The sequence below is a fragment of the Phymastichus coffea genome, unplaced genomic scaffold (genome assembly GCF_024137745.1).
Source record: "Phymastichus coffea isolate CEN01 unplaced genomic scaffold, Cenicafe_Pcof_1.1 PCOF00013, whole genome shotgun sequence".
In the NCBI taxonomy this organism is placed as follows: domain Eukaryota; kingdom Metazoa; phylum Arthropoda; class Insecta; order Hymenoptera; family Eulophidae; genus Phymastichus; species Phymastichus coffea.
This window is the reverse complement of record NW_026706824.1, coordinates 7,123,796-7,150,683: the sequence shown is the minus strand read 5'-3', so window position 1 is coordinate 7,150,683 and position 26,888 is coordinate 7,123,796. Positions and strand designations below refer to the sequence as shown.

General features: G+C 42.5%; 1 protein-coding gene across 1 annotated transcript in view; it reads right to left on the bottom strand.

The window, feature by feature from the left end:
* The window catches only part of LOC131673221 (nitric oxide synthase-like), a 1,857,253-nt gene that overhangs the window by 746,807 nt on the left and 1,083,558 nt on the right, over positions 1-26,888 (bottom strand). Inside the window, exon 6 of the mRNA XM_058951052.1 lies at positions 3,899-4,038. Within this exon, the coding sequence (XP_058807035.1) occupies positions 3,899-4,038 (140 nt within the window). The remainder of the gene's footprint in view (positions 1-3,898; positions 4,039-26,888) is intronic.

Below are 26,888 nucleotides of genomic sequence, written 5' to 3'. Positions count from 1 at the left end.
CGTTGAGTTCCTCGTTAAGACTTACCAATGGTATGACCTTTATTTGTTTTTTTACCTCTGAACTCGCGAAATTTTTAAGAATTCATTATTTGACCTCTATTTGACCTCTAGGAGTAACCTCCACCTCATACCTCAATACATATTTGGACGTTAAATTTTTGGCTTCTTTGGAATCCGGTATCAAAAATAAGTTTTTTTGTTAGAAGAAATGAGGTTGACCTTCAGATGACCTTGAAAATGAGGTTCAAGATCAAATCCAAGGTCACCGTTGGGTTCCTCGTCAAGACTTACTTAGGGTATGACCTTTGTTTGTTTTTTGTTACCCCTGGACTCGCGAGATTCTTAAAATATCATTATTTGACGTCTATTTGACCTCTAGGGGTTAAACCTCAACCTCAACCTCAAACCTCAATACATATCCGGACGTAAAATTTCCCGCTCTTTCCGATTCCGCAATAAAAAATAGGTGTTCCTATTTAAAAAAATGAGGTTGACCTCAAAATAACCTCAAAATTGATGTTCAAGGTCAAATCCAAGGTCACCATCGGATTCCTTGTTCAAAGTTACTGTAGGAATGACCTTGACCTTTTTCAGAACTGAAGTACTTCAGAAAATATTTAGGCGTCCCGGGACTTAATTGACACCCTGTATACCTTAACCGAAGAACAAACGCAACTTATTATAGCACAAAGGATCGTGTAAAGTAGCCAGCGAGTGCTCGCTTGGCTATTGCGCATTTACAACTAAACCAAATACGCAATACAAATAATTAACGGAGAGAAATTAAACAAAGGTAGCCGGCAAGTGGTCGCTTAGCTACCTAATAATTCGCGCGGCCGCACATCACTGCGAGAGAGAGAACAACCGGCAGAGAGGGATAATCTGACCTTTATTTTCTCCTCGATGATCCTTGGGAGGCGAAGGTGGCAACTGCAGGGCAGGCCGATTGTCTGGCTTCTCATCGTTGATGCTGCGGTGCAGGTGGTGCTCGCTTTGATGAAAAGCCAGAGCGTGGGGCTGCACAGGATAAAAGGCAGCCAAACCTCTTCTTCGAAGGGAAAAAGGAATCGCTAAAATAATCGACAGCGCAAACTAATTCCTTCGGTCGACTGCCCTCGATTACTGGCTAACGTCGAGTGACGCCATACAATACTCCTGTGCGGGTGGTGACCACGCTCTCGCAGACTATCCCTACTTAGCCTAGTTTTAGACGGCGTGCGACGAAACACTAATTGGTCGCGCGACGCCCGACTGCCTAACCGCTTAGTGTACACTGAGCGCTCTCTCTTTTTCTCTTTTTCTAGTTCTCTCTCTCTCTCTCTCTTTCTCTCTCTCTCTCTCTCTCTTTCTTCAATTGCAGCGTTTTCTTACGTTTTCCTTCGACTTCCTCGTCTAAGCCTGGCAATTTATGGCGGCTGAAAAAGAGGTACAGTATTATGCGCATGGAGAAAGTCCGTCCAATACTAACCACTGATTGGTTAATAATTGCCGAAATAACAGCGAGTTGAATCCCAGGAGTATTTTTTTAATGCGCGAAAACAAAGTTGAGAGGCGGTTGAGAACCGCCATGGCGCTGGAACCTCCTTAACTACATTTGTGCGCACTATGAACTTGAATTTACTTGAATTATTTTATTCGACATTGAGTGACGAATTAAGACAATGAATTAAACTGATTCGAAAATACTAGCGTTTTTAAAAATTATGCTGCATAGCGTATTACAAACTATGCTATTCATAGACAATTTGGAAAAATATCACATTTTTTTCTTTTGTTATTTGTTAGTGATTATAAAAATACTTTCCATAAATGGTTTAAAAATTTTTTATTTCTAAAAATATTTTGTGTTATTTTTTTTTATCATAGTGTTTTAATAATAAAATAATACACGAAAATAAACTAGAAAGTACAAGCTAATGAATGGAATTAAATTAAATGCATGCCTTTCAATTACGAAGTTTTGGAGCATACTTTAAGTCGAGCATACTTTTATTTATTAAATAAAATGTGCCTTGGTCCGTGACTTCTTTCAATTTTATGTTGTTAGCTCTTCGCGTCTGCATGCACCAGCAATTCCAAAGATGAGAGCAACATGTAAAATTTTATATAGTAAATATCATATTTTTTAATGATTTGTATAGATGTGTATTATAATTTTATAATATTAAAATATACTACACTCACCTTCAATGATAAGTAATCGTGTTCTGAAGCTTCATCAAATAAACGTTGAACTTCCATTGCCGTAAAAACTTTGGCTTTTTTTGATCGATGAGCACCATTCAATTTTTTTTAAAAAAGCAATTAGCTTTTTATAGTTGCTAATATCAATATTATCAAACGATTGAACAGTTGTTTTTAACGTTGAATATCACGCCCATAATGTTGATGCAGCCACATTTTTAGCAGTTTAAGCAAAATAAGCTTAAAACACTTCCTCACGAAACGATCTTGTATTTTTCAATTGGCGCCATTTGATAAATTCGTTGTACTTTTTCGTGTATCTTATGTTCGAATGAGAAGGTAATAAATTAAGGGTCACAGTTTTGGCCGTTTCCAATAACTTTTCCGGCATACTGTCACTTAATTCGCTGGATATCACTTTCCGAATTAATTTTTTCAATCGTAAAAACACTGATCAAATTTTATTAAAAAATCTATGTATATTGTCTTAAGGTTAGACTGTAACTAACGGAAAACTTCTAGTGAAAATGCTCAACATAATCTTAAAGATCACGCTTAGGTGATAAAAACAATAATAATAAAAATGGAATAGGTAAAAACAAAGTGAAATGCGCACTGATGACTCTTTGACAAACTATACGGATTTTCCCATTCCCATGTTAATAATGCTCAAATTAGTGAAACCCATACTTGTCTCGTCTTTTATGTCAGACCACTAAGTGTCAGTACATGCAGTAGATCTGCGTGTACCTGTACCTACTTTTACTTTCCACACGCTTGCTCCTACCTATTTTTACTTTTCGCATGCATATCCCTACCTACTTTTATTTCCCGCACGCTCTCGTAGCTTTTCCCGCACACCGAATAACCGTGCAGGAATGCTACACTTCCGGAACATACGAGCGTGCGGGAAATCGAACTTTCCGCACGCCGTGTACAAATAGTACATTACGAAACAAGTGCGGCAAAGTATATTCTTATCTCGTGTAGCGTTTACGCCCGAACGAAGCGAGGTATGGTACACGAGACGAAAAATTCATTCTCGAACATGTGCCATACCGTATTATTTTATGTGTGTTAAAAAATCATTTCCTTTTGATAGATTTTATATATGATAATATAAACGAAAAAGAAATAATAATAAAAAATCAAGACTCAAACTTGCCTGTTTGAGAGAGCGAGATAGAGAACGAGAGAGAGCGAGTATGCGCGCTCAGCTACAACTATAGAGAACGTTCGCAGCCCACCTCATGCCTCGGACCCTATGCCATCAAATGTGTAGCTAGTATAAGCAGTAAGAACTGTATAAGATAGGTACGGCGGTGGCTCCAATGGTAGGATGCCGATTTGTGAACCCAGGGGATACGGGTTCGATTCCCTGACATGTCCCTTCAATTTTTAAATTTATGTACGATAAATCCGCAATATAAATTGTTTAATAACTCAAATAGTCACTAAATAAAAATAATATTAATTTATTTTAGCCCTCGGGAGAGAGTGAACATACTTGTACATAACCTATATACTCATTTAATATAAATATATTTTTCATAAGTTCCATCAAAGTATACTTCTAATCAGGTATGCATTCTTCTTTAGTTTAACCAATGAAAAATAAGTATTTTATCATCTTTCTCGTGTTTAGAAATTATTTTTATGAACATTATGTATAAGTAAAGTATTATGAAGCAATTAAACAAAGATAGTTTCTTACCTTGGATGGACTAGATGAACTTCTAAAACGAGTTCCTTTGGAATGTCAAAATAGTCCGGATCATGACCGTTGGCCGATAACACTAAAGGAAGTATATCAAATTGAGTTTTTTGACCTTTCCAACCTAATTTCGTACAAATCTGGAAATAATCAAACATTTTCTTATCAATTTAAATTATCATTTTATTCCATAGAAAAGGACTAGTATTGTTATCATCTCGAATATTTCTCAAAATATTGAATATTGTCTTGTTTGATGCATCTTCAAACGCAGGGTAATATTGAATATTTTATAAATGATTGATGAATAAAACGATTATTCCTATCAATAAATATTGAACAATTGTATCATTCTAGTTTCTAATATGAAAGTTTTTCTAATTCTTTATTGTAGTTACAGTTTCCAAAGTAGATAATCGAACCAGGTGGATTCCAGGCCAAATTTGGTATGTAGACCATATATTCGCAATACGGGTCGACCTCCAACACTTTGGTATAAAATATTATTATTGAAAAATATTTAAATAAATGATATTTATTTAAATTTATTTATTATTATTTACAATAGTGAAGCTCTTATTTGAATTAAGAGTAGGTCGAAACATTAAATATCGTTATCTATTTCAGTATCTGATTTGAGAGGTATTTTACACGTAAGACTTTCATCAATAGAAAAAGAATATTTCTATTCCAATTTAATTTCATATAGCTGTTAACTTTTGTAATCACTTTAGATTTTAGTATTATTAATAGTGGCAAGTGGTCTGTTGTTAATTCTAAACTTGCCAATACTTTGAATAATTTGTCATTTGATCCTGCACCTGAGACTGGAGATCTTAGGTGAACCGCCAGGCACTCTCCACCTCATTAATCTCCAGACGTACATATCTGAAGTCGAGGAGGAGAGTGGGCTGCTCCGGGATATGGGGGTGATTACAGACCCAGTGTGATGCCCCACAGGATTCACTGGGTCCCGGGCACTGGCTCGTACTGCCCGACGTCTGGGGTACGCCGGACTTGACTGTTTGCACCCCCTGGTCCACGGTGGAGTTGGGACGCTTGACCTCTTCTTGGTCCTCCGTCTGGATGCAAGCGTCCCGGAAAGCCTTCTTTGGGGCGACCCACGATGCGTCCTGGAGAACGTCCGCCACCAAAGCGTTGTGGCGCTCCCTTCGGGTGGTCCCCTCCAACTGGACCCTGGCGAAGCTCCGCAGATCTTCTATCAACTACGTCGCATCAGGGCCCAGCTGCAGATCCAATAACATCTACGTGACCACCTCGAAGGTCTCCTCTTCAACGACGATTCTTCGGTCCATCTGAAACATCCAAAATAAAAAATCTCGGATGAAATTCCCTGCGCGAAGAAAAACCCTATTAAACGCCGCATCCCACCGAGTTATGTATTCCTTCGCGATTCTTTGCGGGAACGTCCTGGCCCTCGTCGGTTACCGTTCGGGTTTATCGGCCCAACTGTCCTTCGCACGACGGGCACGGTTTTTTGAGGCGTACCTCTCCCTCTAGATTACTTTAAAGGAGAGTTGTTGCCTCATACTTGATCGGTGACTGTCTCTGGGACTTTTCGAGGTCGACCTCGATCTATTTTGGTCGGGGCGGATACCGGTAAATCCGACGTCTCGGCGGGATCATTATCTACGGCTGTGGGGGCTGCTAATTCGATCCGCTTGATAAATCCCTCCCCAGATCTTCGCACGTATTCGCGGAATCGTTCGCCTGCGACGGCTGTTCGTTTTGCGGCTAGCGAGGGTCGATGACTTCCTCGCTTTCCTCATCATTACCCGGACCGTAGTACGGCTTAAGGTCTTTGGCATGGAAGAGCTCGGGCAGGATCTCCAGCTGATTGCCTAGTCTGTATGTGTTGAAACCACAAACCTCTTCAATCACGTACGAACCGGCATATTTCGGAGCCAATTTGGGCGAAATGCCTTGGGTAACCGAAGAGAGAATCCTGTTCCTCTTCCAAATCCAATCTACGACCTTAAACCCGGGTTATCGTCTCTTCCGGTCATAATAAGCCGCCTGATACGCAGTTTCCTCCTTTGACTTGAAGTTGGCCCTCTCCCAGAAATTAGGGAGCTTCTCCATATGTTCAGCCCAATCTACCACAGATTGACCCTCCGAACTTTCAAGGGACTGCTAATCTTCGGTTCTTCTAAACGTCAAAGGTGGTACCGGCTATATCCAGTGGCGCTATGAGTTGTCGAGTTCAACACGAAGATGAACTCTGACAGGTGTTCGTCTCAGTTCTTATGATTACGGCTTACATAAGACGTGATCATAGTTTTTAGAGTCCTGTTTACTCGCTCTGTGGGATTCGCTTGGATATGATACACGGGAGTCAAGGCGTGCTGGATACCGTTCAGCTGGAGGCATGAATCGACTTCCTGATTCTTGAATTCGGTTTCATTATCCGACAAGAATACCTCTGATGCGCCAAACCTAGTGACAAACCTCTCGTGTAATTCTTTCGCGATCGTCCTCCTATTGGCTTTGCGTATCGCAACGCACTCTACCCAGCGAGTAAATAGGTCTACAAAGACTGGGACTTACTCGAAACCTCGAGAGCTTTTGGGAAACGGACGAGTGATATATCACCGGCCACCACCTGCCAGGGTCGTGACACTTGTCTACGACACATTAGCCCGCAAGGTGCTCTTTGTTTCACCTTACACTGCTGACATACCGGGCAACTCTTTACGTACTCTCTGACCTGATCATACATCTTAGGCCAGTAGTACAAGCGCCTAGCCCTGGAGAACGTACGCTCTCGTCCTTGATGTCCAGCCGTAGGAACATCATGGACCTCCTGGAGCACCTGGTGCCTTTTCTCCCTAGGCACCGCAAGCTTCCACACTTCGTCGTTGTCGATAAACCCTTCATCGTCCTCATCAGGCTGATAGTGATACAGCCTCCCTCCCATTACCTTCCAAGTGGGGTGAGAGTGTGGGTCTTGACATACTTCCTTGTATTGCTGCAAATACCAGGCGTCAGTGGTCTCCGGCCGAATATTTATGGCACTCACTTCAATCCCCTTCTCCTTATAGGCTCTAGACAATGCATCAGGCACCACATTGAGATCCCCCCTTCGATATTCAATATCGAAGACATTGCCTTGCAAAGCTAGCGCCCATCGCGCTAGTCTTCCCTTGGGATTTCTCATATTGTGGAGCCATTTCAAGCAACTATGATCAGTGATGACCCTGATGTGATGCCCTTCAATGTACGGCCGGAACTTTCCAATAGTCCATACCACTGCCAAGTATTATTTCTCGGAGATCGTATACTTCCTCTCAGCGCAGTTGAGAGATCGGCTGGCGTATTCTATTATATGCTCCTCTCCATCGACATCCTGCGTGAGGACTGCCCCGATTCCACTGTCACTGGCATCAGTATGCAGTATAAACTAACCATTAGGATCGGGCGATTGCAGTATTGGGGCGGAAGTCATCGCCTCCTGCAACCTCGTGAAAGTCCACTCTTGCTCCTCCTCCCAAGAGAAACGTACATTCTTCTTTGTCAGGCGGTTTATAAGTTCAGTGATCATGGCAAAATCGGATAAAAACGTCTATACCACAAGGTCATTCCCATGAATCGCTTCTCCTGTATGACAGTCCGGGATGTTGGATATTCCAATATCGGTCGTATCTTCCCGGGATCTTGTCTTACTCCGTCCTGGTTCACAAGAACTCCCAAGTACCTGACTTCCGTCTTGCAGAAGTGGCTTTTGGCTTTGTTGATGGTTAGGCCCGCACCGAGAATTCTCTTTAATACCATTTCTAAGTGCCGATTATGCTGCTCAAAGGACGACGAAACCACAATTACATCATCGAGGTAAGCAAAAGCGAATGGATCCATTTCCGGGCCTATCACCTTGTCCATCAACCTCTGGATGGTCGCTCCTGCGTATGGCAGTCTGAAGGGCATTCTCTTAAATTGAAATTGCCCTAATCCAGGTACTGTAAACGTTGATATCGGACGCGATTCTTCCATTAGGGGAATCTGCTTAAGTCCAGCGTAGATATGAACTTTGCATCCCTTATCCGTCTTAGGATGTCGTTCATATATGGTAAAGGGTAGGCATCAGGTTTGGTAATAGCATTTACCTTTTGGTAATTCACGCAAAACCTATATTTTCCATCAGCCTTCTTCACCATTACAATTGGACTTGACTATCCGCTGGTTGCTGGTTCGATTACATCTTTTTCCAGCATATCTTTGACCAGCACGTGCATTTCCTCACGCACTCTATCAGAAAGTGGGTAGTATTTCTATTTGATGGGTCGAGCACCTCCAACATCTATTTCGTGCTCAATCCCCACGGCATAGCCTAAAGCCTGACCTCCGTCAGGAATCAATCTTCTAATGAGGTCTTCAATTCCTTCAAGCTGTGTCTCCGTGGCTTTCCACAGTCCTACCGGTGCGAGAAATGCCGTACCATCAATTCGATCCACTTCCATTGGTACTTTAACCTGGGCGTCATTTAGCCATAATTCATCCTCATCGGGATCTAAAACTGCGCGGAACTCTCATATAAAGTTCGCACCTACGTAGCAGTCATCCGTCAGCAGTGGCGTAATGGCGACTCCGATTTCCTTCGTGATTCCTCCTACTTTAAAGGGGAATATCACGTCACCAATTCTAGAGCATGGGGGCCCATCAGCGAGCCTTGCATCGCCCGCTCTGGTCACATTCAATCCGAGTCCCATCTCCGATGCCAATCTCAGCCCTAATTGACCCATGACCTTGGATGAGGCGCCAGTATCATAGAGTGCTCTAATTTTAAAGTCACCTATGTCTACCCGCAACCACCACCTGGTCTCATCCCCTGGGTCATATCTACGAGTCGCATTTTTTCCTCCCTTCATCGTGCTTTTCAGCTGCTGCGACGAAGATGGGCTTGATTCTACTCGTGGATTTCTTCGGCAGAGGAACTTTTTGTGTGGAGAGGCCCGAACCTTTCAGGTCTTCGGGTTGTTCGATCCTCACATCAATCGAGTCTTCCCCCTCCTCCACAACCTGTATGTGGCCACCTGGTCCTTCCAGGATGACCACTCCCCTATTTCGCAGAGGGCTGGCATCGTGCTCATTCACCTTCTGCTATAACGTACCGCTAGGTCCTGGACTCCCTTGATGCCCTTCCAGGACATGTTTGGATCCCTGGGTCGCCGACAACTTGCTGTTTTCCATCGACGACCCGCAGCGAGAGGTTGAATCTACTGGAGGCGCGAAGATGACCTCTTCTCTTTACTCTCCTTGCCGTTTCCCTTGTTACAGTCTGGACAGAATTTACGTCAAAATCCCAGTTTCCGACAAGTGGAACACTGGAGAGGCTTGGTGAAGTCTATCTTCCGCCTCTGTCCCTCTTTCTTTCCCCCACGCCATCGGCTTTGTTCTGGAGGGCTGTCTTGCCTTTCTTTGGCCAACTTGCGTAACATCCGCTCCATGCCCTCCAGACGCTCCTCCATCTTCTTATCAGAAGTGGAAGCTTGCGTGGCCGATACCGTCGCTTGTTCAGTAGGCCTCCTGGCAGAGTTCTCCACACCCTATCCGCGCTGCGGATTTCCTGCCTTCTTCGCGCGCGCCTTCCTTTTAGTATTGCTCGGCTGGTAGGCGTGCTGAGGGAAGATCTTCCAGTTGGGGTTTGCGAATACACGGACGAAGACCGTAAGATAAGGTGTTTTGTACTTCAGTCGCCCTCCTGTTGAGTTCGCGTATCGACTTCATCTCGCTCCGACGCAGCTGAATTTGGATGTTAGGAAGGAGGTTTGCATGGAGTAGGTCTAATTACCTCTCCAAGTACATTGGTGGTTCCAGTTTATTGACAAGAGTCACCAGGTTGTATACATAGTCCCGCACTAATTCGTCGTCATCCTGGAATCGGTTCTGGGCTTTCTGCAACAGCCTTTATTGCTATTGCATACTTGTGCCGAACCAATCCCGGGTGTCAGCGACGAATTCTGCATAACTGAGCCATTGGTACTTATTGTTATCGTACCAGGTCCTCGCGTTACGTTCGAGGATCTCTGATACGGAACAAAAACCTCGTCATCAGTCAGCCCTGCACCCACGCGCAGGTCTTCCGACCTCGACAGAAACGTATCTACAATCTGTGCCCTACTGTCCGCAAACGTTAATTTCCATCCGCGGACGATTTTCCCAACATCTCGGGTTATGGAGAGCCCTGCGGATAATTGAGGACCGGTGCCAGACGATCCGCTTCGACTCCTCAGTCGAACAAGTGCGGATCTTCCGTACTCATCCGGATCCTCCTCACCCTCACTTTTTTAGAGGGCTTCCGGTGAGGTAACGCCCTTTCTCCTGGGTACTGATCTTGGAGGAGCCGGTGTGCTTCCCGGGATCCTAGAATCTTAGTAACAGGTGAATGTGTCCTGAAAGTCCACATTACGTCTGGAGCGCAGTTGGACCGAGTTGCGCTGAGAAGAACGGCTTGCATTAGCCATTTCATGCATTCCGTCTTCCAGCTCTCGTATTCGTTAGCGCATATCCTGTGCCTCACGCTCCGCACACACCTGTATTTCCTGCAGAGTCTGAAACGGTTTCTAGGATTCGAACTACGAGCTTGCGGATGCGGTCGACTCTCTCCTTCAGGTACTCTATTCCCCGGAAGGCTTTCCTCAAGCATAATTTTTTCTGAGGTTCCCTCCGGGTGCACGATTCCTGCGACCTGAGATCCGGATTGCTTCGTCTCCTCTCTCCCTCCTCCTGCTCCTAGATGCGGAGGGCCTTCTGGATGAGCTCATCTTCTTCTTACCGGCTGGCTTCACCCTCAGAGTCCTCATCCGGGCAGGCAAATGTCCTCGACATATCTGTCAAGGATATTCCCTCCCAGTTGATGAGTCTCAGGGGATGATCGCTGTTCTCATCTGCGCTGAGGTTTTCCAACTCGTCACAAACTGTATCGAGCCACGCTTGTCGGGTGTGCCTCCTGCGCCCCGCCACCTCTTTACTGCGCGTGGTCTCTTCAAAATCTGTGACGGTGTACTCTCCTAGCAACCATCTCCCAAGCCTAGCCGCCTGCTGGATAACACTTCCATCCTTGCGCAGCTCAAAATCCGCTAAATAGCGTTCGCGCTGTGTAGAGGTCAGCTCTAATGCCCAATTGTCGATTTGAGCAAACAACAGAGCCATCTTGCCTCCGCACGGGTGTAGGATGCGGCCGAGGTTTTAATTTATCGACCTAATCGACCACTACCGCTTCCTATCACCCAAGGTATGAGCGGGTTATACACTATTTAGTGTAACTACCCTTAATGTCTCCTTTTTATAAGGCACAAACTAGCGAGATTATGAGCGCATGCAGTCTCCGCTAATTATAAAAATATCTTACCTATGGTCGGAGGCTGTTGTTTGCTTGCTCCGTCTGGCTAAGATTTTCTGGACTCCACGCTTGGGTCGCGCTCTCTGCTTTATCGTCATTCAGGTGCTTCCAATCCCCCTTTATCCACCAAACTATGGCTGAAATAGGTTAAAACACCTAATTACTCCGAACGACCTGAAATCACTTCGACCTACTAATAATTTTCGCTTTCAGCCCTTTTTACAATTAAGTTAACAATTTATAAGCAAAAAGTTTGAAGTGATTTCGTTTTTTCCCCAGCAGAGAGCGTACCGCTCATGATCTCGCGCTACCACCCGTTCAAACCTTCCTAAGCGCTCGCGCAATCGTCTCTCTCTCTCTCGTGCGTCGATTACCTTCGAAGCATAATCCTATTCGCACGAAACGGGTCTTAATACCAGTTGGGCGCCATGTAACGAGGGAGGTTATCTTAAAAAAAAGGGAAATTTATTTAATAACAAACTCCCACGATGCAGAGCTAACCGCCGCTCCGTTCAACACGTATGATTGTACGTGTATTCGCCTTTACGTCAGATGATTTCGCTTAAGTGTCTTCTATCGAACGGAGTTGAACTCACCTTAAGTCACGTGACTTGTGACACTCGATGAATCTTAGGTGTGGGCGACTTTACGTCTAATCCACTTAATCCCCTACGTAATCGACGTAATCGGCGAATAAATTTGACTAACTTTAATTAATAAAAATAACTACAGTCTTTATTGGTCCGAAAGACTAACGCTCGCGAACAGGATTTTACAATGAATATTATTCGGTGAGAAAGACCGAGAGAGATAGGACTCGAATTTTACCGCGAACTAACGCTCGGCGCGAATACAAAAAAAATTGCTATCACGATTGACAAAATACCGAATGTATTTTGTCACGCAATAATGACGGTAGGTGCAGCTACCCTGCGGTGAAATTACGGTGATCAGCCGTAATTATTGATGAAATATATCAACTGCCGCTGCCCTCCTATTTATCAGCTGTGCTGCCTCGATCTGCCTCTATCAGCTTTTATATTGCTTCTGCACTGCTGCTGTTAAATATCACGGAAATGCCGTTGCATTCAGGCACGTAATTGTCCCAAGAAAACTTTATATCGGCGAAACTAAGTGCAAAACACAAATCGGCGGTAAAGTCGCGTGAACAGCTGAGGCGTAACTGTTTAAATTAAATGCTCGCGCGCCCCCTCTCTCTCTTAATTGTTCGTATTAACGCGAGAGTTACCGAATCGCGAAGGGATCAATTATTTGAATCGACTACCGTTGTAGCCTTTTACCATACAATTGCAAAATCGATCAGTCCTGATATATTATTTAAATCTGTTAGCTAGTATGTAGGTTTTTCAGTATATGTTGGGATGCATTATTTTTACATAGTGTTTCATATAGTACTTCATCTCTAAAGGTTGGGATTTGTGATTTTGATTCCCGCCATGGGTGCTTCGCATTATCATTACCTCCTGCTATAAAACGATTTCCTAGAAAATAAAAGAAATCTTGTAACGGATCCATGATCGAAATTGCCAGCCCTGTCTGGCTCGTTCTATCTCTTCCTCTCTCTCTCTCTCTCTCTCTCTCTCTCTCTGTCGACTCGCTCCTTCGCTCCTTTGCTGTGGCTATAGCCACAAAGAAAACTCTACGAATTCTGCCAATTTCCAAGAATATGGGTGGAGCCTTACCCTATCTCATTCCTCTTTTCGTTGGTCTAAGCGCAACAGGTGCTCTAGCTGGTGGAGCTACAGGAATCGCAAAAGCTGTAAATGATGCAAAGTCTGTAAAACGACAATTAGAAGAAATCAAAAGAGACAACAACACGATGGAGGCCATTGCACTAGGTAAAGGGATGTATCTTAAACCATATAAAACAGACTATGGATTATACCTCAAACCTTACTTGAGATTAGCTTTAAAATAAAATATTCGAAGTAAATTTACCCCATAGAGCTCTCACAAACATCGACTTCATGAAGTATGCCAAAATTTTAAGTATACCAAATTTCCGAGGAGTTTTATGAAAAATGACTTACCAAAGTCTAGATCACATTATTGAGAATCAGCTATAATTAATCTCGATGACGTTAACGGAAAAAGCACACACTAGGTTGCTTATCGGAAAATCGGAAATAATGTCACATATTATGATAGTTTTAGAGATCTTAGACCTTCATTTGATCCAATAACATATCTCGGAATAGATGTGGTCAATTACAATCCAAAAAGATATCAAAATTTTAACATTTATAATTGCGGTAGTCTTTGTTTGTAGTTTTTGTATGGGGCTATATAAATAAAGACATCGTAAAAAGTTATCAGTCGTATTTATACAGTCATGGAAGAAGTATTCACTTTTGCTCTCTTGGGTAATTCTCTACTCGAAGCGCAATATTTTCCACCAATTGAACTATCAGCAAATAAAAGATATGTTTTGGATTTAGTAGAATATCTAACATTCAACAGATAAAAACAAAATAATATTAATGCCATCTCCCATAAACGTCGAGGTTGTTGCGCTACTTATGGACAACCCCTCATATCACTTTGACATTCAATTTGATGATTCACTTGTTAATGTAAACGTAAGCGATCGACCCTCCGGAGTAATTTACACTACGTAAGGTCATACGAAAAGGAGGACACGGAAGCAGTACCGATCGATCTAAAAATTGTTTCTCGGTTTCGAACTGTGTTTGCCAGACGTATTTGATAATTATTATAAAGAATTCTCACTATAAATTACTAAAATAAATGGAACATTCGGTAAACATTATTCTTTTAAGTGATCAATAACGAAATTGTAGAGGATATGGAGGCAATCATCGGCGCTGACCAGAACACCGGTTAAAGCGCGAGAGCTGTTGATGTGACAGGTATAAATGTATAAAAAAAATAGTATTTCCAGTTTAGAAAAACTATATAACAGTATTAAAAAAATAGAGTACCGATCCGTAATTATTTAAACGCTCAATTAGAGGAAAACTCGAAAGTTGAATTAGAAAACATTTCTATACTACTAACAACATCCAGCACAAACACCACAAGTGTGATCTCATCGGAGCTCATGCTTATGTCAAGAAGCTCCTTCCAGACATTGACAACGTCTACCACTAGTGCGCTGCCACCAAACACCATTATCACCGAGTTAACTGCCGCTAGCTATAGTACAGCATCATCAGGTAGACGCACCCGCGCCTTCGAGTTATACACTTCAAGATTTCTTGAACGCTAATGGGGAGACAACAGAATACCATTGGAGCGAGTTCCGCAAAGCCAAGAAGAAGATTCTGGCCATGGTGGAAAGAGTAGCTGTCCTCCAGTCCCGATCTTGGCCTCAAATCAGTGAGGCACTCAAGAACCTCAGATCCATAATGCAAGCAACCTTAAAACACTAGAAATTAGAGATTATAATATTAGAGGTAGGACTAAATAACAAAAATACAAATATAAATTTAAGCATTATAACATTTTCGCCTCTTGAAAATTTTTGATACAACTCCTTTTCGATTAGTAGCATTTTAGAAGAAAAGACTCGAAATATAGAAAATGAAAGATTATTGAAAATTTAATTAGAGAATCTAGAGCTACTGTACAGACTATAATTCTGAGGAAGGCCAGAATAACCTCACTACTGATATTAACAATCAGTTAAACCAAACTTCTGAAGTATTGATCAAAACACTAAAGAGCACTAACTCTACCACTAAGGCATCCTTTTAAAGAAACTATGCCCTAATACCTAAAGCTAATATCATTGTGTGGTTAGACAGACTAAAATTGAAATTGTTTGCAAAAGAATTATTATATGTGACAAACCTTCATACTTGAGCCAAAAGAATTTTTAAAATGAATATAATAGATGAAAGAAATATATTAGTTAGAGATATCATTATTAACTACATAAATGAAAGTTATCATAACTATCACAAAGGATAAACTCTAACTAATAACTACTATTTGATACTATTATTTTGTATGATGCTAACTATGTACATCTATGATCCGGCACAAGGTAAGTAAGAAGAGAGAGATGCGAATCCACAGCTAGGATACCGTTATAAAATATAATGGCAGATTGGGTGGTTAGAAGAAAAAACGAGTTAAAAACGCAAAAAAGGAAGAGAAATCAGTTCCATAGATCTTTTGAAGATAGGATAGTTCGTTACAAAAAAAGAAAAATATAAATTTTTAGAATTTGTATTATCCCGAAACATTGTTTAAACATAATGTTGGAGTACCGTAATTTGTATTAAAGTAGTGCATGGCTGGAGGTGGCTCTACGTCTGAATAAAAGGATCACGAAATATTTATATATCAAACGTAGTTAGGGTATTCTTAGAGCAATTCTGACGCTAGATTTGGATTCACCGACTGTTGAAACAAACTAAAGTGATTTTTCGGACTAGGATCTATCTTTTCCGTCGATTTGATTTAAAGTTGACCTCGATCTAGACGCAATGGGATTAAGTGAAGCCCATATTTTTATTCAGCAACCCCCGAAACGTATGTATAGCTTCGTGAAAGCATACTTTTGTATTTTTGCAATCTTCATACTATTGTCAAAATATGAACATACTGTAAACTTGAAATAACATTCGAGGTTGTCAAAAAAAATTATTGTATCTTAACGTGAAAGTTTCTGTACTTTCAGAATCTTCAGTCAAAATTTAATTTTTGTCTTAAAATGCACATTTAACCTTAAAATGACCTTGATACCGATTATTTGAGATCAAACAGACTCCATATTTAGATTCAACAACCCTCAAAACTATAAAAACGGTAATTATATTTTCTTAAACAACTTTTTCATGAATTTGGCCTTCAAGTGCCCTTGAACCTAACGTGCTGAGGTCCTACTGACTGTAGATGTTGAATTTATTTATTTATAAGTCTTTTTCGGCAATTGTAGGCTATTTCGTTTTGTTCCATCAGTTGTGCTGATGTATTTTTTAGATATTTCTTGGTAATGGCATAATAATAATTCATATATAAATGATTTATCTATATTAAGCATGTTTTTATTTAATGAATTTGCTTTTATTAATTAGGTTAATTTTTATTTCTAAATCTTTTAGATCCTTTTATCTTCCACAAATTGGTCCTCCTCATGCAACAATCCCATATATGACAATACTATGGTATAGAGCATACTAAAGTATTCTTAGTAAGTGAATGTGCATAATTATTGATAATTTTAGAAATATAAACGTTAGATTCTTGTTTATGGTAAACAAATTTTTTGTTTACCTGTCTTACTTTAGGTGACAGTCAAAATTAACACCTAATTATTCTGTGTTACCTACTCTACGAAATTTTTACCTTCTATTATATTAATAAAGATATAAAATGAAAATAGTATGAATGTAAATAGAAAATGGATATCTTTTTACATGAAAAATATTAATTTTAAGTAAAATAAGGGATTTGGAAGAGAGTTTTTTCTTTTTATTTCATGGATTTAAATGAAATCAAAATTTATAATTCTGTTGAAAAAATATTTTAATTGTATTAATTAATCAAGATCATCATAATATACAAACTATTTATGTACAACTAACAATAAAAAAATAAATTTAAAAAAGAGATAATACAGTAAATAATTAAGATTTTAGAATTTAACAAAAATAAGTAAAATTATTTTTATAAATAAATGAAACAAAAATGTGAATAACTTCATCTTTGTTACGTTTCACTTTTCGTGAGATGGAAATATCTAATCCTTTTCGGGCTGTGATTTCTCACTTTATCCGGGTAAAGAAAGATTGATGTTGGCTAAAATACAAAAAAATTTGATGCTCACGGCCCGGGTGCCTTTCTAATCCATGCATCTAAATAGATTATTTTAGCATCAATCTTTTCAGAAGGCACAGAGAATTATCAATTATAGATTCCACTCAGACCTATAAAGATCCTAATGATCCAAGTTCTGAGCGTTTAACTATTGTATCAAGTCTATCCAACTCGTTTTTCAACGAGAAGATCGAGCGATACGGAATTGGGAAAAATGGATTGTGAAAGGTGAAGAAATGTAAAAAAGATTAATATTTGAAATAAAACTTACTTGTATTTTCTTTTTGTAGAGTCCTTTAAAACGATAATTGGAAACTTTGATGATTTTCAAAATATAATCCTTGGGCTTTTTGAGAGAGAGTGTATCCTTTGAGTGCGGCACTTGTTGCGGGTGGCGTAGCAGTGGCCAACAATTCACGCCTTAATTAGCACATTCCCTCGGGATGCGCTCTCTTTCAAAATAATTTTTTTATCCCAGTGACTGTCTTTACTTTTAATTACGGCTTAACAAATTCTTGACATTATTTTAATAAGTTTATTCAGAGAGATTGATAATATTTTATTCTATACGTTTTGTAGGGTGATCCACATCGTAGAAGCAGAATTACAAACAATCTTTCTAACTGCACGATCTAGCTCTTTTCAAAAAAAATTATAGGGTTTATTGGATCCACCAACTTATATTCAGCAAATCAATCATTTGATTCATGATCAGTGACCACAAAAGCTCCTATACACTAAATTCGATAAGAATTAGTTGATTGTTTTAAAATCTCCATGTGTATTGAGAAGGACGTTGAGGTAGAGAATAAATCATTCAATCACATGAATTTCAATAACTTTATTTGCTCTGTATCGCAACACGAATAAAGTATCAATTATCGCATGCCTGCGTACGACGATGCGCTCAGTGGCTAGTACACGCTGAGACTGAGAAAGGCGCAGCGGCACTGCTGTGCAATCGAATCGACGGAAGTGGGCCTGAGGATAGAGGAAGGAGCAGCCATGCGCGGAGAATGTGCGCGCTAGCTATCCCGAAACCCAAACATACCGCTCGCCTCGTTCCCGGAACGAAGCAACCGTTATGCAGCAGTGAAGTCTGCAGGTAATGCAACGTCCGGAGATGATGCTCTCAGCGGGAGTCGCGCTAGCTTCACGATCGGCCACATATACTCGCCGGTGGCTGTCCGTACAGTGGCGGTCCGAACAAGTTCGTCGGCTCGAGGGTGAACGGCAATGACGCTTCCCATCGGCCACTGTCCATGAGGGCGGTGAAGTGTAGTGTCGACGATCACGACGAAGTCACCGACCCTGAAGCTCGGCTGTGGATGCCTCCACTTCGACCGTTCTAGTAATGTGTTGAGATACTCTCTGTTCCAGCGTGCCCAATAACGATCTCGCATCCCCTTAACTAGGTCCTACTGCGCGGAATGCTCTAGGTTGACAGCAGGATCGGCAGGCTGGGGGAGAGAGGTGCTCGAGGTGCCGATGAGGAAGTGACTTGGTATGAGCGCATCAAGATCGCTTAAATCGGCGGATGGCGGAGCGAGGGGCCTGCTGTTGAGGACAGCCTCCACCGAAACAAAGAGCGTCGAGAACTCTTCGTAGATGAGTTGCCGGGGGCTGGCGATATGGCGAAGATGCATCTTAGTTGACTTGACGCCGGCCTCCCACAGGCCACCGAAGTGTGTAGTAGAAGGTGGAATGAAATTACAGACTATGCCCTCGAGGGCAAGGTGTCCTTTGATGAGTTCCCAATCCATCTTAGCGGCCTTCAGCAATCGCTGGAGTTCATGGTTAGCACCGCGAAAATTGGTGCCGTTGATGCTCCAGATCTCCGCGGGACGGCCGCGTCTACCCACGAACCGTGTGAGGGCTCCTAGGAAACTGACCATACTAATATCGCCGGCCAGCTCGAGGTGAATGGGCTTGGTGCTCATGCAAAGGGTGATGTATCCTTTGAAGCTCGAGACACCGCGCGCTTCGGATCGCAACACCTGGAATGGGCCGGCGTAGTCGAGCCCGCAGCGCTTGAAAGGGCATGAAGGAGTGGTCACACGATCAGCCGGTTGTGGAGCCCTGGGTAGCGGTGCGAGCGGCAATGCGAGCGCAAATTGTGCACTCTCGAATGTGCCTCTTCACCAACACCTTGACGTTGATGATCCAGGCCTTATGGAGAGTCCAGGCGTACGTGGCACAAAACCCTGAGTGAAGGCTGCGCTCATGAGCCCAACGGATGACCAGCTTAGCTAGATGAGAGGAGCCGTCTAAGATAGGTGGGTGCCGCTCATCGTATGGCAGCAGTGAATGGGTCAATCGTCCGCCGACACGGAGGATCCCATCATCGTCGACAAATGGAGCCAGTGGACGAAGAGTCCGACGGCTAAGGAGGTCACGTGATGGTGATCGAAGATCGGCAAGCTCCTAGGCGAAGGTGATAGCTTGAATCAGCTTGACACTGTCGATGAAGGCTTGCCTGAGCTCAGCTGTCGTTGGTGGCATCATGGGCGCCGGTAGAGGGTCCGAGGTGACGTAGCGCTTGCGGCGGAGCAGCCGACGCGCGCGAACGGTGCCGTGGAGAATACCTGAGAGCGATGAGAAACAGTCGATGTGATAAGGCGTGAATGAACGAGTCTGAGTGGCCGGACAAAGGATTGGCGATTGAACGGCAGCTTATTTATTGGTGGGCGGTGGATGCGGGGAGTGAGCGGACGAGGAAGGCCAGCGACTCTCATCGTTCGTAAGCCAATATGGGCCGTTTCACCACAGTTTGGATGACTTCAGCTTGGGAGCGTCTGCGCCTTTGGACGCGATGTCAGCCGGATTGTCCTTTATGGACACGTGGTGCCAGACGGCCCTAGAACTGAACTCGTGGATCTGGGCAACATAATTGTCGACCAGCTCATTACCGACGGGTTTGTCCGATTGGACCCATGACAGCACGATCCTGGAATCACTCCACAGGTGATAGTCCGACAGAGGAATATCAAGGGCGCGTGCCAGTGTGACGAGCAATCGTGAGGCGATGAGAGCGGCTCTAAGCTCGAGCCTCGGAATAGTCATCAGTGCGGGCGCGTGAGCGGGAGGCAAAAGACTGCGGATGGAAGCCAGCTTAGTCTTGGCTCCGAGCATGCCGACTGTCGGCCGCCCGCCGTCCGAGGTCGTACGCGAGTATACGACGCCGGCCATCGCGCGACGACTGGCGTCGGAGAACGCGTGAAGCTCGATGGATTGACTGGGCATGTATCAAAGCCAGCGAGGGATGACGAAGCCGCTCATGGAACTCAGGCTGTCCCTTATCGTGTCCCACTTGTCGGCCCAGGTCCGAGGAAGCTCTTCGTCCCAAGTGAGTTTGCCTATCCAGAGGTCCTGGATGACGAACTTAGCCACGAGAGTGACTGGTATCAGCCACCCTAGTGGATCGAAAACTCGGGCCAGCTCGGCCAGAGCGTGCCTCTTGGTGAGGAGGGTTCCCACCTTGGCTGCAGAAGACAGGAACTTCAATTGGTCCTTGATGAGATTCCAGGCCACCCCGAGCTCATTCGCGGGCCCTTCTGTGGAGATTTGCATCCAACTCGGTCGTAGACGGTCCTTGCTCGGTACATCCTCAAGTAGCTAAGGCTCGTTGGTGACCCATTTCTTGAAAGCGAAACCGCCTGTCTTCAGTAGGGTGATGAGCTGATGACGGCGTCGCTTCGCCAAGGAGATGTCGTGTCCGCCGCTGAGAAAGTCATCGACATAGAGCCCGCGTTCTATAGCGTCAGCAGCGTCCAGGTACATGTCGCCGTTATCGACGCTCAGCTGCTTCAAAGTGCGGATGGCAAGATAAGGCGCACAGGTTTCGCGATACGTCACAGTTAGCAGTACATAATGCTCCGGGGGGTCGTCTGCTGAAGCACTCCAGAGGACGCTTTGGAGGTGCACGATTTTTGACATTTTGACGTCGATGCAGAAGGCGTACCTGTACCTTCTCCAGCGGCTGAGGACGTCCGAGATGCTGCTTTGAAGTTTTGGACCTGCATGGAGGGCGTCGTTCAGGCTGCGGTCGGTGACAGTGGGTCTGGAGGCGTTGAACACTACCCTCAGCTTGCGTTCATTGTCACCCTTCTGCCAAATCACGTGGTGCGTAATGTAGTGGACTGGTGTGGATGGATGGGCCAGCTCAACAGGTGATACGCGTCGCATAGTCAGAATCTCGAAGCATTCGTTGATGTAGTGAGGCGAGTGCTGCCCGAGCTTGTGGCAGTCCGTCACCGCGCGATCCCAATGCCTCGGCTTTGCAGGCAGGGAGACGATGTAGCGTCCAGTGGAGTCCCGCGAGTGGCCGCTCGCATATGGCTTCTCGCACTCGCGGTCGGCAACCGAGACCCTGTCGGCGTGTGGTACCTCCTCCATCTCCCAAAATCGTTGAACCAGACTGAGCAATTGTTCGTAGCCAGTGTCTGGGGTGGGATGAGTCGGAGCGGACGTACACACATGATGTTGGAGGAGCGGCGGATGGCGTTGCGATCGCTGGCTCCAGTAAGCTTCCATCCGAACACCGTACCGATCCATATCGCTCAACTCCAGGCCTCATGACTCGCTGATAAGCATCGACGCCCAACACGATGTCTATCGGCCGAGGCTTGTAAAAAAATGGATTGGCAAGCGGCAGCCGGTGCTTGATGAGAGTCAGTGCGGCCTACGACGTCTCTGTCGGCGTGACAATGCCGATGGTGTTTCGTACGAGGGCGTCGAGGTTCCAATGGCAGTTAGTTGATGGGTCGATGAGGAGGATGAGCGTCTGGAAGCGAGCGGAATCCATGACGGTACCGGATACGCCCGTAACTCCAACGTTGACACAGCGAAGGCTGCAATTGAGGCGTCGGGCGATGGCAAGGCAGACGAGCGTATCATCAGAGCACGGATCGAGCAGTGCTCGGACGCTCTCCCTTTTCGAGCCGAAGCCGCTGAGAGTCACTATAGCGGTGGGCAAGATCGATAGTCATGCAGACTTCGACTTGCGAGTGGGCCTCTCTTGCGTGACCATTGTTTGGATTTGGGTCCTTGTTCGTTTCGCTTCTGGATCCTCTCGATCGCGTTGAGTGGGTCGCTTACCGGCGCCGTCATGGATCAGCGTGTGGTGAGATCCGAAACAATTTCGGCAGAATGATGTTGACGGGCAGTTGCGAGCGATGTGGCAGCTGTTCAAACAGTTGTAGCAGAGGCCACGGTGCGTGACGAGGCCGCGACGCTCGTCGAGCTCCATCCCGCGGAACGTGAAGCAATGCCCCATGTAGTGCGCTTCCTTGCACGCGGGGTAACCTCGCTGGGCGCCGGTGGCGTGAGTTTCGGTGAGGCGTGGTACGGAAGCGAATCCATTGGAGATAGCGCCGGTCGCCGAGCTACTCGAGGAGCTTGAACTTACCGCTTCCATCGATCGCAGCATGCGGCATCGGCGCTTCAGAAAATCTTATAGCTGTTCGAATGTAGGGTCGATGTCGCGGTCATCTGTCTCCTTCGCCTCGATGAACTCTTCCCAGGCTCGTCGGGTGCTGCTGTCCATCGCCTCGTAGCCAAGATAGACAAACCAGTCATGCCACGACTCAACTGGTCGGCTGAGAACGAGCAGCTGGTTACGATGGCGTCTGAGCTCATTCAGCAGATACTGCAGTCCCTTTGCTGACTCCTGTCGAACGGTGCGCAGGCGGAGAACCGCTTTCATGTGCTCCACGATGATTTTGTCTCCTTGTAAAGGTGACTCATGAGTGACAATTCAAAAGGAAGTACTTCACAGGTGAGAGCGAAAGTTGGGGCTCTCACTATTCCTATAATTAACCTTAAGTTCCCGATAGAGGGCAGTCATTCGAGTTGTATTATATTTGGCCCATTCTCGCTTACGGCGAATGCCTCCAGACCTATATCTCATCGATTTTTATGAAACTTGGTAGGATGATTGTTTATATGAAGAACAATATCCGTACAAATTTTTAGATCAATATATTAATTATTTAAAAAGTTATTAACAATTAAAAAATTTCAACGAATTTTTTTTTCTATTCATATCTCGCTAACCGCAAAAGCTATCGACACGAATGTTTTTTTAAAATACGCACAAAACTACATACTTTTAAGATAATAATATAGAAAACCATTTTTTATATTTTTTCAAATGTTATTAACTTTTGAATATAAAAAGTACATTTTTTTCGATGACGGTAGTCTTGGATTTCAAAAATTCTTTTTCCATTGTATTCCTTGGCCCTTTTTCTATGAAAAACCGTTTTAACATTTTTGTAATCGGCACTTCCAGCCTCGTAATAAACAATAAACTAGTGACGGCGCCGACGCGCCGTTCGGACGGCCGCAGAGGCTCGAGCGGCACACTAACCGATTGTAGCTTTCTTGTTGTATTTGTATTTTTTTTACTACAATTTGGTCTTTATTACCTCTATTTTATTATACTATTGTTAACCTAATATCAAATTCAGCTTTTATATTAATAATGAAAATGGGGAAAGCTCTAAATAAAATATTCACTTTAATTTTTGTTTTATTTTGAATAAATACATTTGTACATTTATTATAGATATAACAATGGAATTATAATTAAATAACTACAACACGTTCTGTACAATAAATTCATTAGAATATGATACTTTCTTAATTTTTATCTGTTTTTCATTAAGCGGAATAAAAGCATGAGACATTTGTGTTCCATCTATAGTCTTAGCTTTTGCGAAATCTAGTTTTAGTTCTTCTGTTATTTTTGCGTGCTCTTCGTTTGTACAATACGCAAAAGTCATATTCGGTAATGCTGACACTACCCACTCGTACAATTCTACAGCATTGCTTATATATTTGCCTCTTAAACTAGCTCGGCGGTCTAATCTTTTCACAGTTCCGCCTACTCCATCACACGGACTTTATCCGTGGTAACTTGCAAAAAAGTGCCACTCTGCATGGATACAATAATTTTGATGATGATGGGCTAAATTAAAAAAATTGTATCGATTCTTGTACTGACTCGCAGCTCCATCAGACACATAAAAAATTTTGTGTACATTGTAGTTCTTACTTTTGATATAATTAATAAGTTTTTCTTGAAACAACGACACTGCTTGTATGTTGTGTTGAAGGTTTTCGAAAATTATCACAAATGATTCCTTCTCTACCTTACCATTTACTTTTCTATAAATAAAAAATGGATGTACCGTTACTTGAGTGTAACGCCAGTGAGCAGCTTGGACTTCATCTTGATGGGTGCAAACATAATTTTCTGCAATGTCTGACATCACAACTATTTCATCTTCACTCAAATTTTCTATTGTTTTTCTTACAAAGTCACCCTGACTTTTAGCGATATAATTGTGCAGTCTAAACTCTTTCATAAATTTTTGTCGGAAATGTTGAATGAATTCATTTTTTGTATACTGCACATCAATTAATTGACATCTATTGTCAGTAATAGCCCATTGCTTAAATTCAAGTGTCTCTATTGAATGTGATTGAAGTACATCGAGGATCTTACATAGTATATTATTTACACCAGGACAGTCAAAACATTCATCATAGTGACATGCTTCCGTTGTCTCTGAACATAATGCTTCATCTAAAATTTGTCGATAATTGAAAGGAATGTGGTCTTGCAATGTGAATTTTCTACATATTTTAAGTATAGGTTCTAGTAGCAGTTTAATATTTTGATGACTGATGCAAACACAAACATTATGAAAACGTTTTGATTCGTCTACTAAAATACATTGCGGAGGGCGATATCGACAAAATGTAGAAAACCCAAGGAACCTACCGTGTTCCTCAGTAAAAAGAGCAAAAATTTCTTTCATACTGTGTAGCAGTAAACGTTTTTGGAGCTTTTCTGATGACTGTGCTAGTTTTACAGTTTTGGTATCCCTCATACCAGGACATTCTCTACTTATTTCAAAATTGAAGAAAAAATCTTTTACCATCTTGATTTGAACATCTGTTAGAGCTAATGACCTATTGCGTTGCACGGGCTGATAAAATATAGTTTCAGTTTCACGGATTTTTTTTGACTCACGAGCAGCATACATTGTACAACCTATTTTTTCTGCATTTCAGATAGATTCCAAGTAGAAGGTGCAAATAACAAAATGTAAATTTTTTCTGAATAATTTTCAGCTTTATGGTACTTTAATTTTAAATCCTGCGTAAATTTTCTTTCAAAATCACTTTGATTATCTGTAATGGCATTTTTGGAGTCTTTGAGGAATAACTTACTGAGACTTAATGTGACAGTATGTAGCTTTTTCTGTATAACTTCAAAATTTTTCTTATCGGCTGTGCTTATAATATCTATGTTCAATTGTTTGCACAATTTATTCACTGTTTCAAGCACTTCATTTTGTTGCTGACACAAACTTAAACTAAAATCTTCGTCTCTAGTGCCATTAGTATCAATGAATGGATTTTGAAATGATTCCGAATCGCACGAGTCTATCTCCATCGGCTCACCTTCCTGGCCTACTGAAGAAACAGATCTATTAATTTCTGATTCAATTTTGCTCTGTTTTTCTTGCTGTATATTTCTCACATAATCTTCTATCGAACGTGGAGTCTGATTATTAGTGATCAGATTTTTTCGTTCTTTCATGATCCGATAACATACTACTCGGCAACTTTCACACAAAAATTCACCACTTTGCAAAAATGAAGAAAAGGCAGCATAGATCCCATCTGACAATTTTTTGAAATTCCCTCTACGGGCTTTTTCATGTTTATCAAAAATATTTTTGCAGTATTTAATGCTTATGGGGCTCGTTCTTACCATTTTGAAAGCACAAAACTTCACTGGAATGGCAGACACAACCTTCTACGTGAACGTTCACGAGAAAACTAAATTTGGAGGACGAACCTCAGAGACTTATCTTTCGGCCAGCCTACCTCACACCTACAAATTTTCTTAATAATAAATATTGTCACTCTCACCTACACTATCTATAAGGCCATAAATTAAAACCGTCATTAGTGCGGCACAGCTAATTGCCAGGTGCTTAAGCCTGACGCCAATAAGCTGTCCAACCGGCGCGTCTTAGGGACCTTAATTATTATAGATTTGTATCACTAACACAAAAGCTGAATTGATTTGATATTAGGTTAACAATAGTATAATAAAATAGAGGTAATAAAGACCAAACTGTAGTAAAAAAAAAAATACAAATACAACAAGAAAGCTACAATCGGTTAGTGTGCCGCTCGAGCGTCTGCGGCCGTCCGAACGGCGCGTCGGCGCCGTCACTAGTTTATTGTTTATTACGAGGCTGGAAGTGCCGATTACAAAAATGTTAAAACGGTTTTTCATAGAAAAAGGGCCAAGGAATACAATGGAAAAAGAATTTTTGAAATCCAAGACTACCGTCATCGAAAAAAATTTACTTTTTATATTCAAAAGTTAATAACATTTGAAAAAATAAAAAAAATGGTTTTCTATATTATTATCTTAAAAGTATGTAGTTTTGTGCGTATTTTAAAAAAACATTCGTGTCGATTTCTTTTGCGGTTAACGAGATATGAATAGAAAAAAAAAATTCGTTAAAATTTTTTAATTGTTAATAACTTTTTAAATAATTAATATATTGACCTAAAAATTTGTACGGATATTGTTCTTCATATATACAATCATCCTACCAAGTTTCATGAAAATCGATGACATATAGGTCTGGAGGCATTCGCCGTAAGCGAGAATGGGCCATTTATAAGAAGGATGCATAGCTTGCACTACCATCATTCAGTAAGAAGAAACAGCTATAGCAAGACTATCCTCTTTTGATTCGTCATAGCGCCTATTAGTAGAAGCAAGAAAAG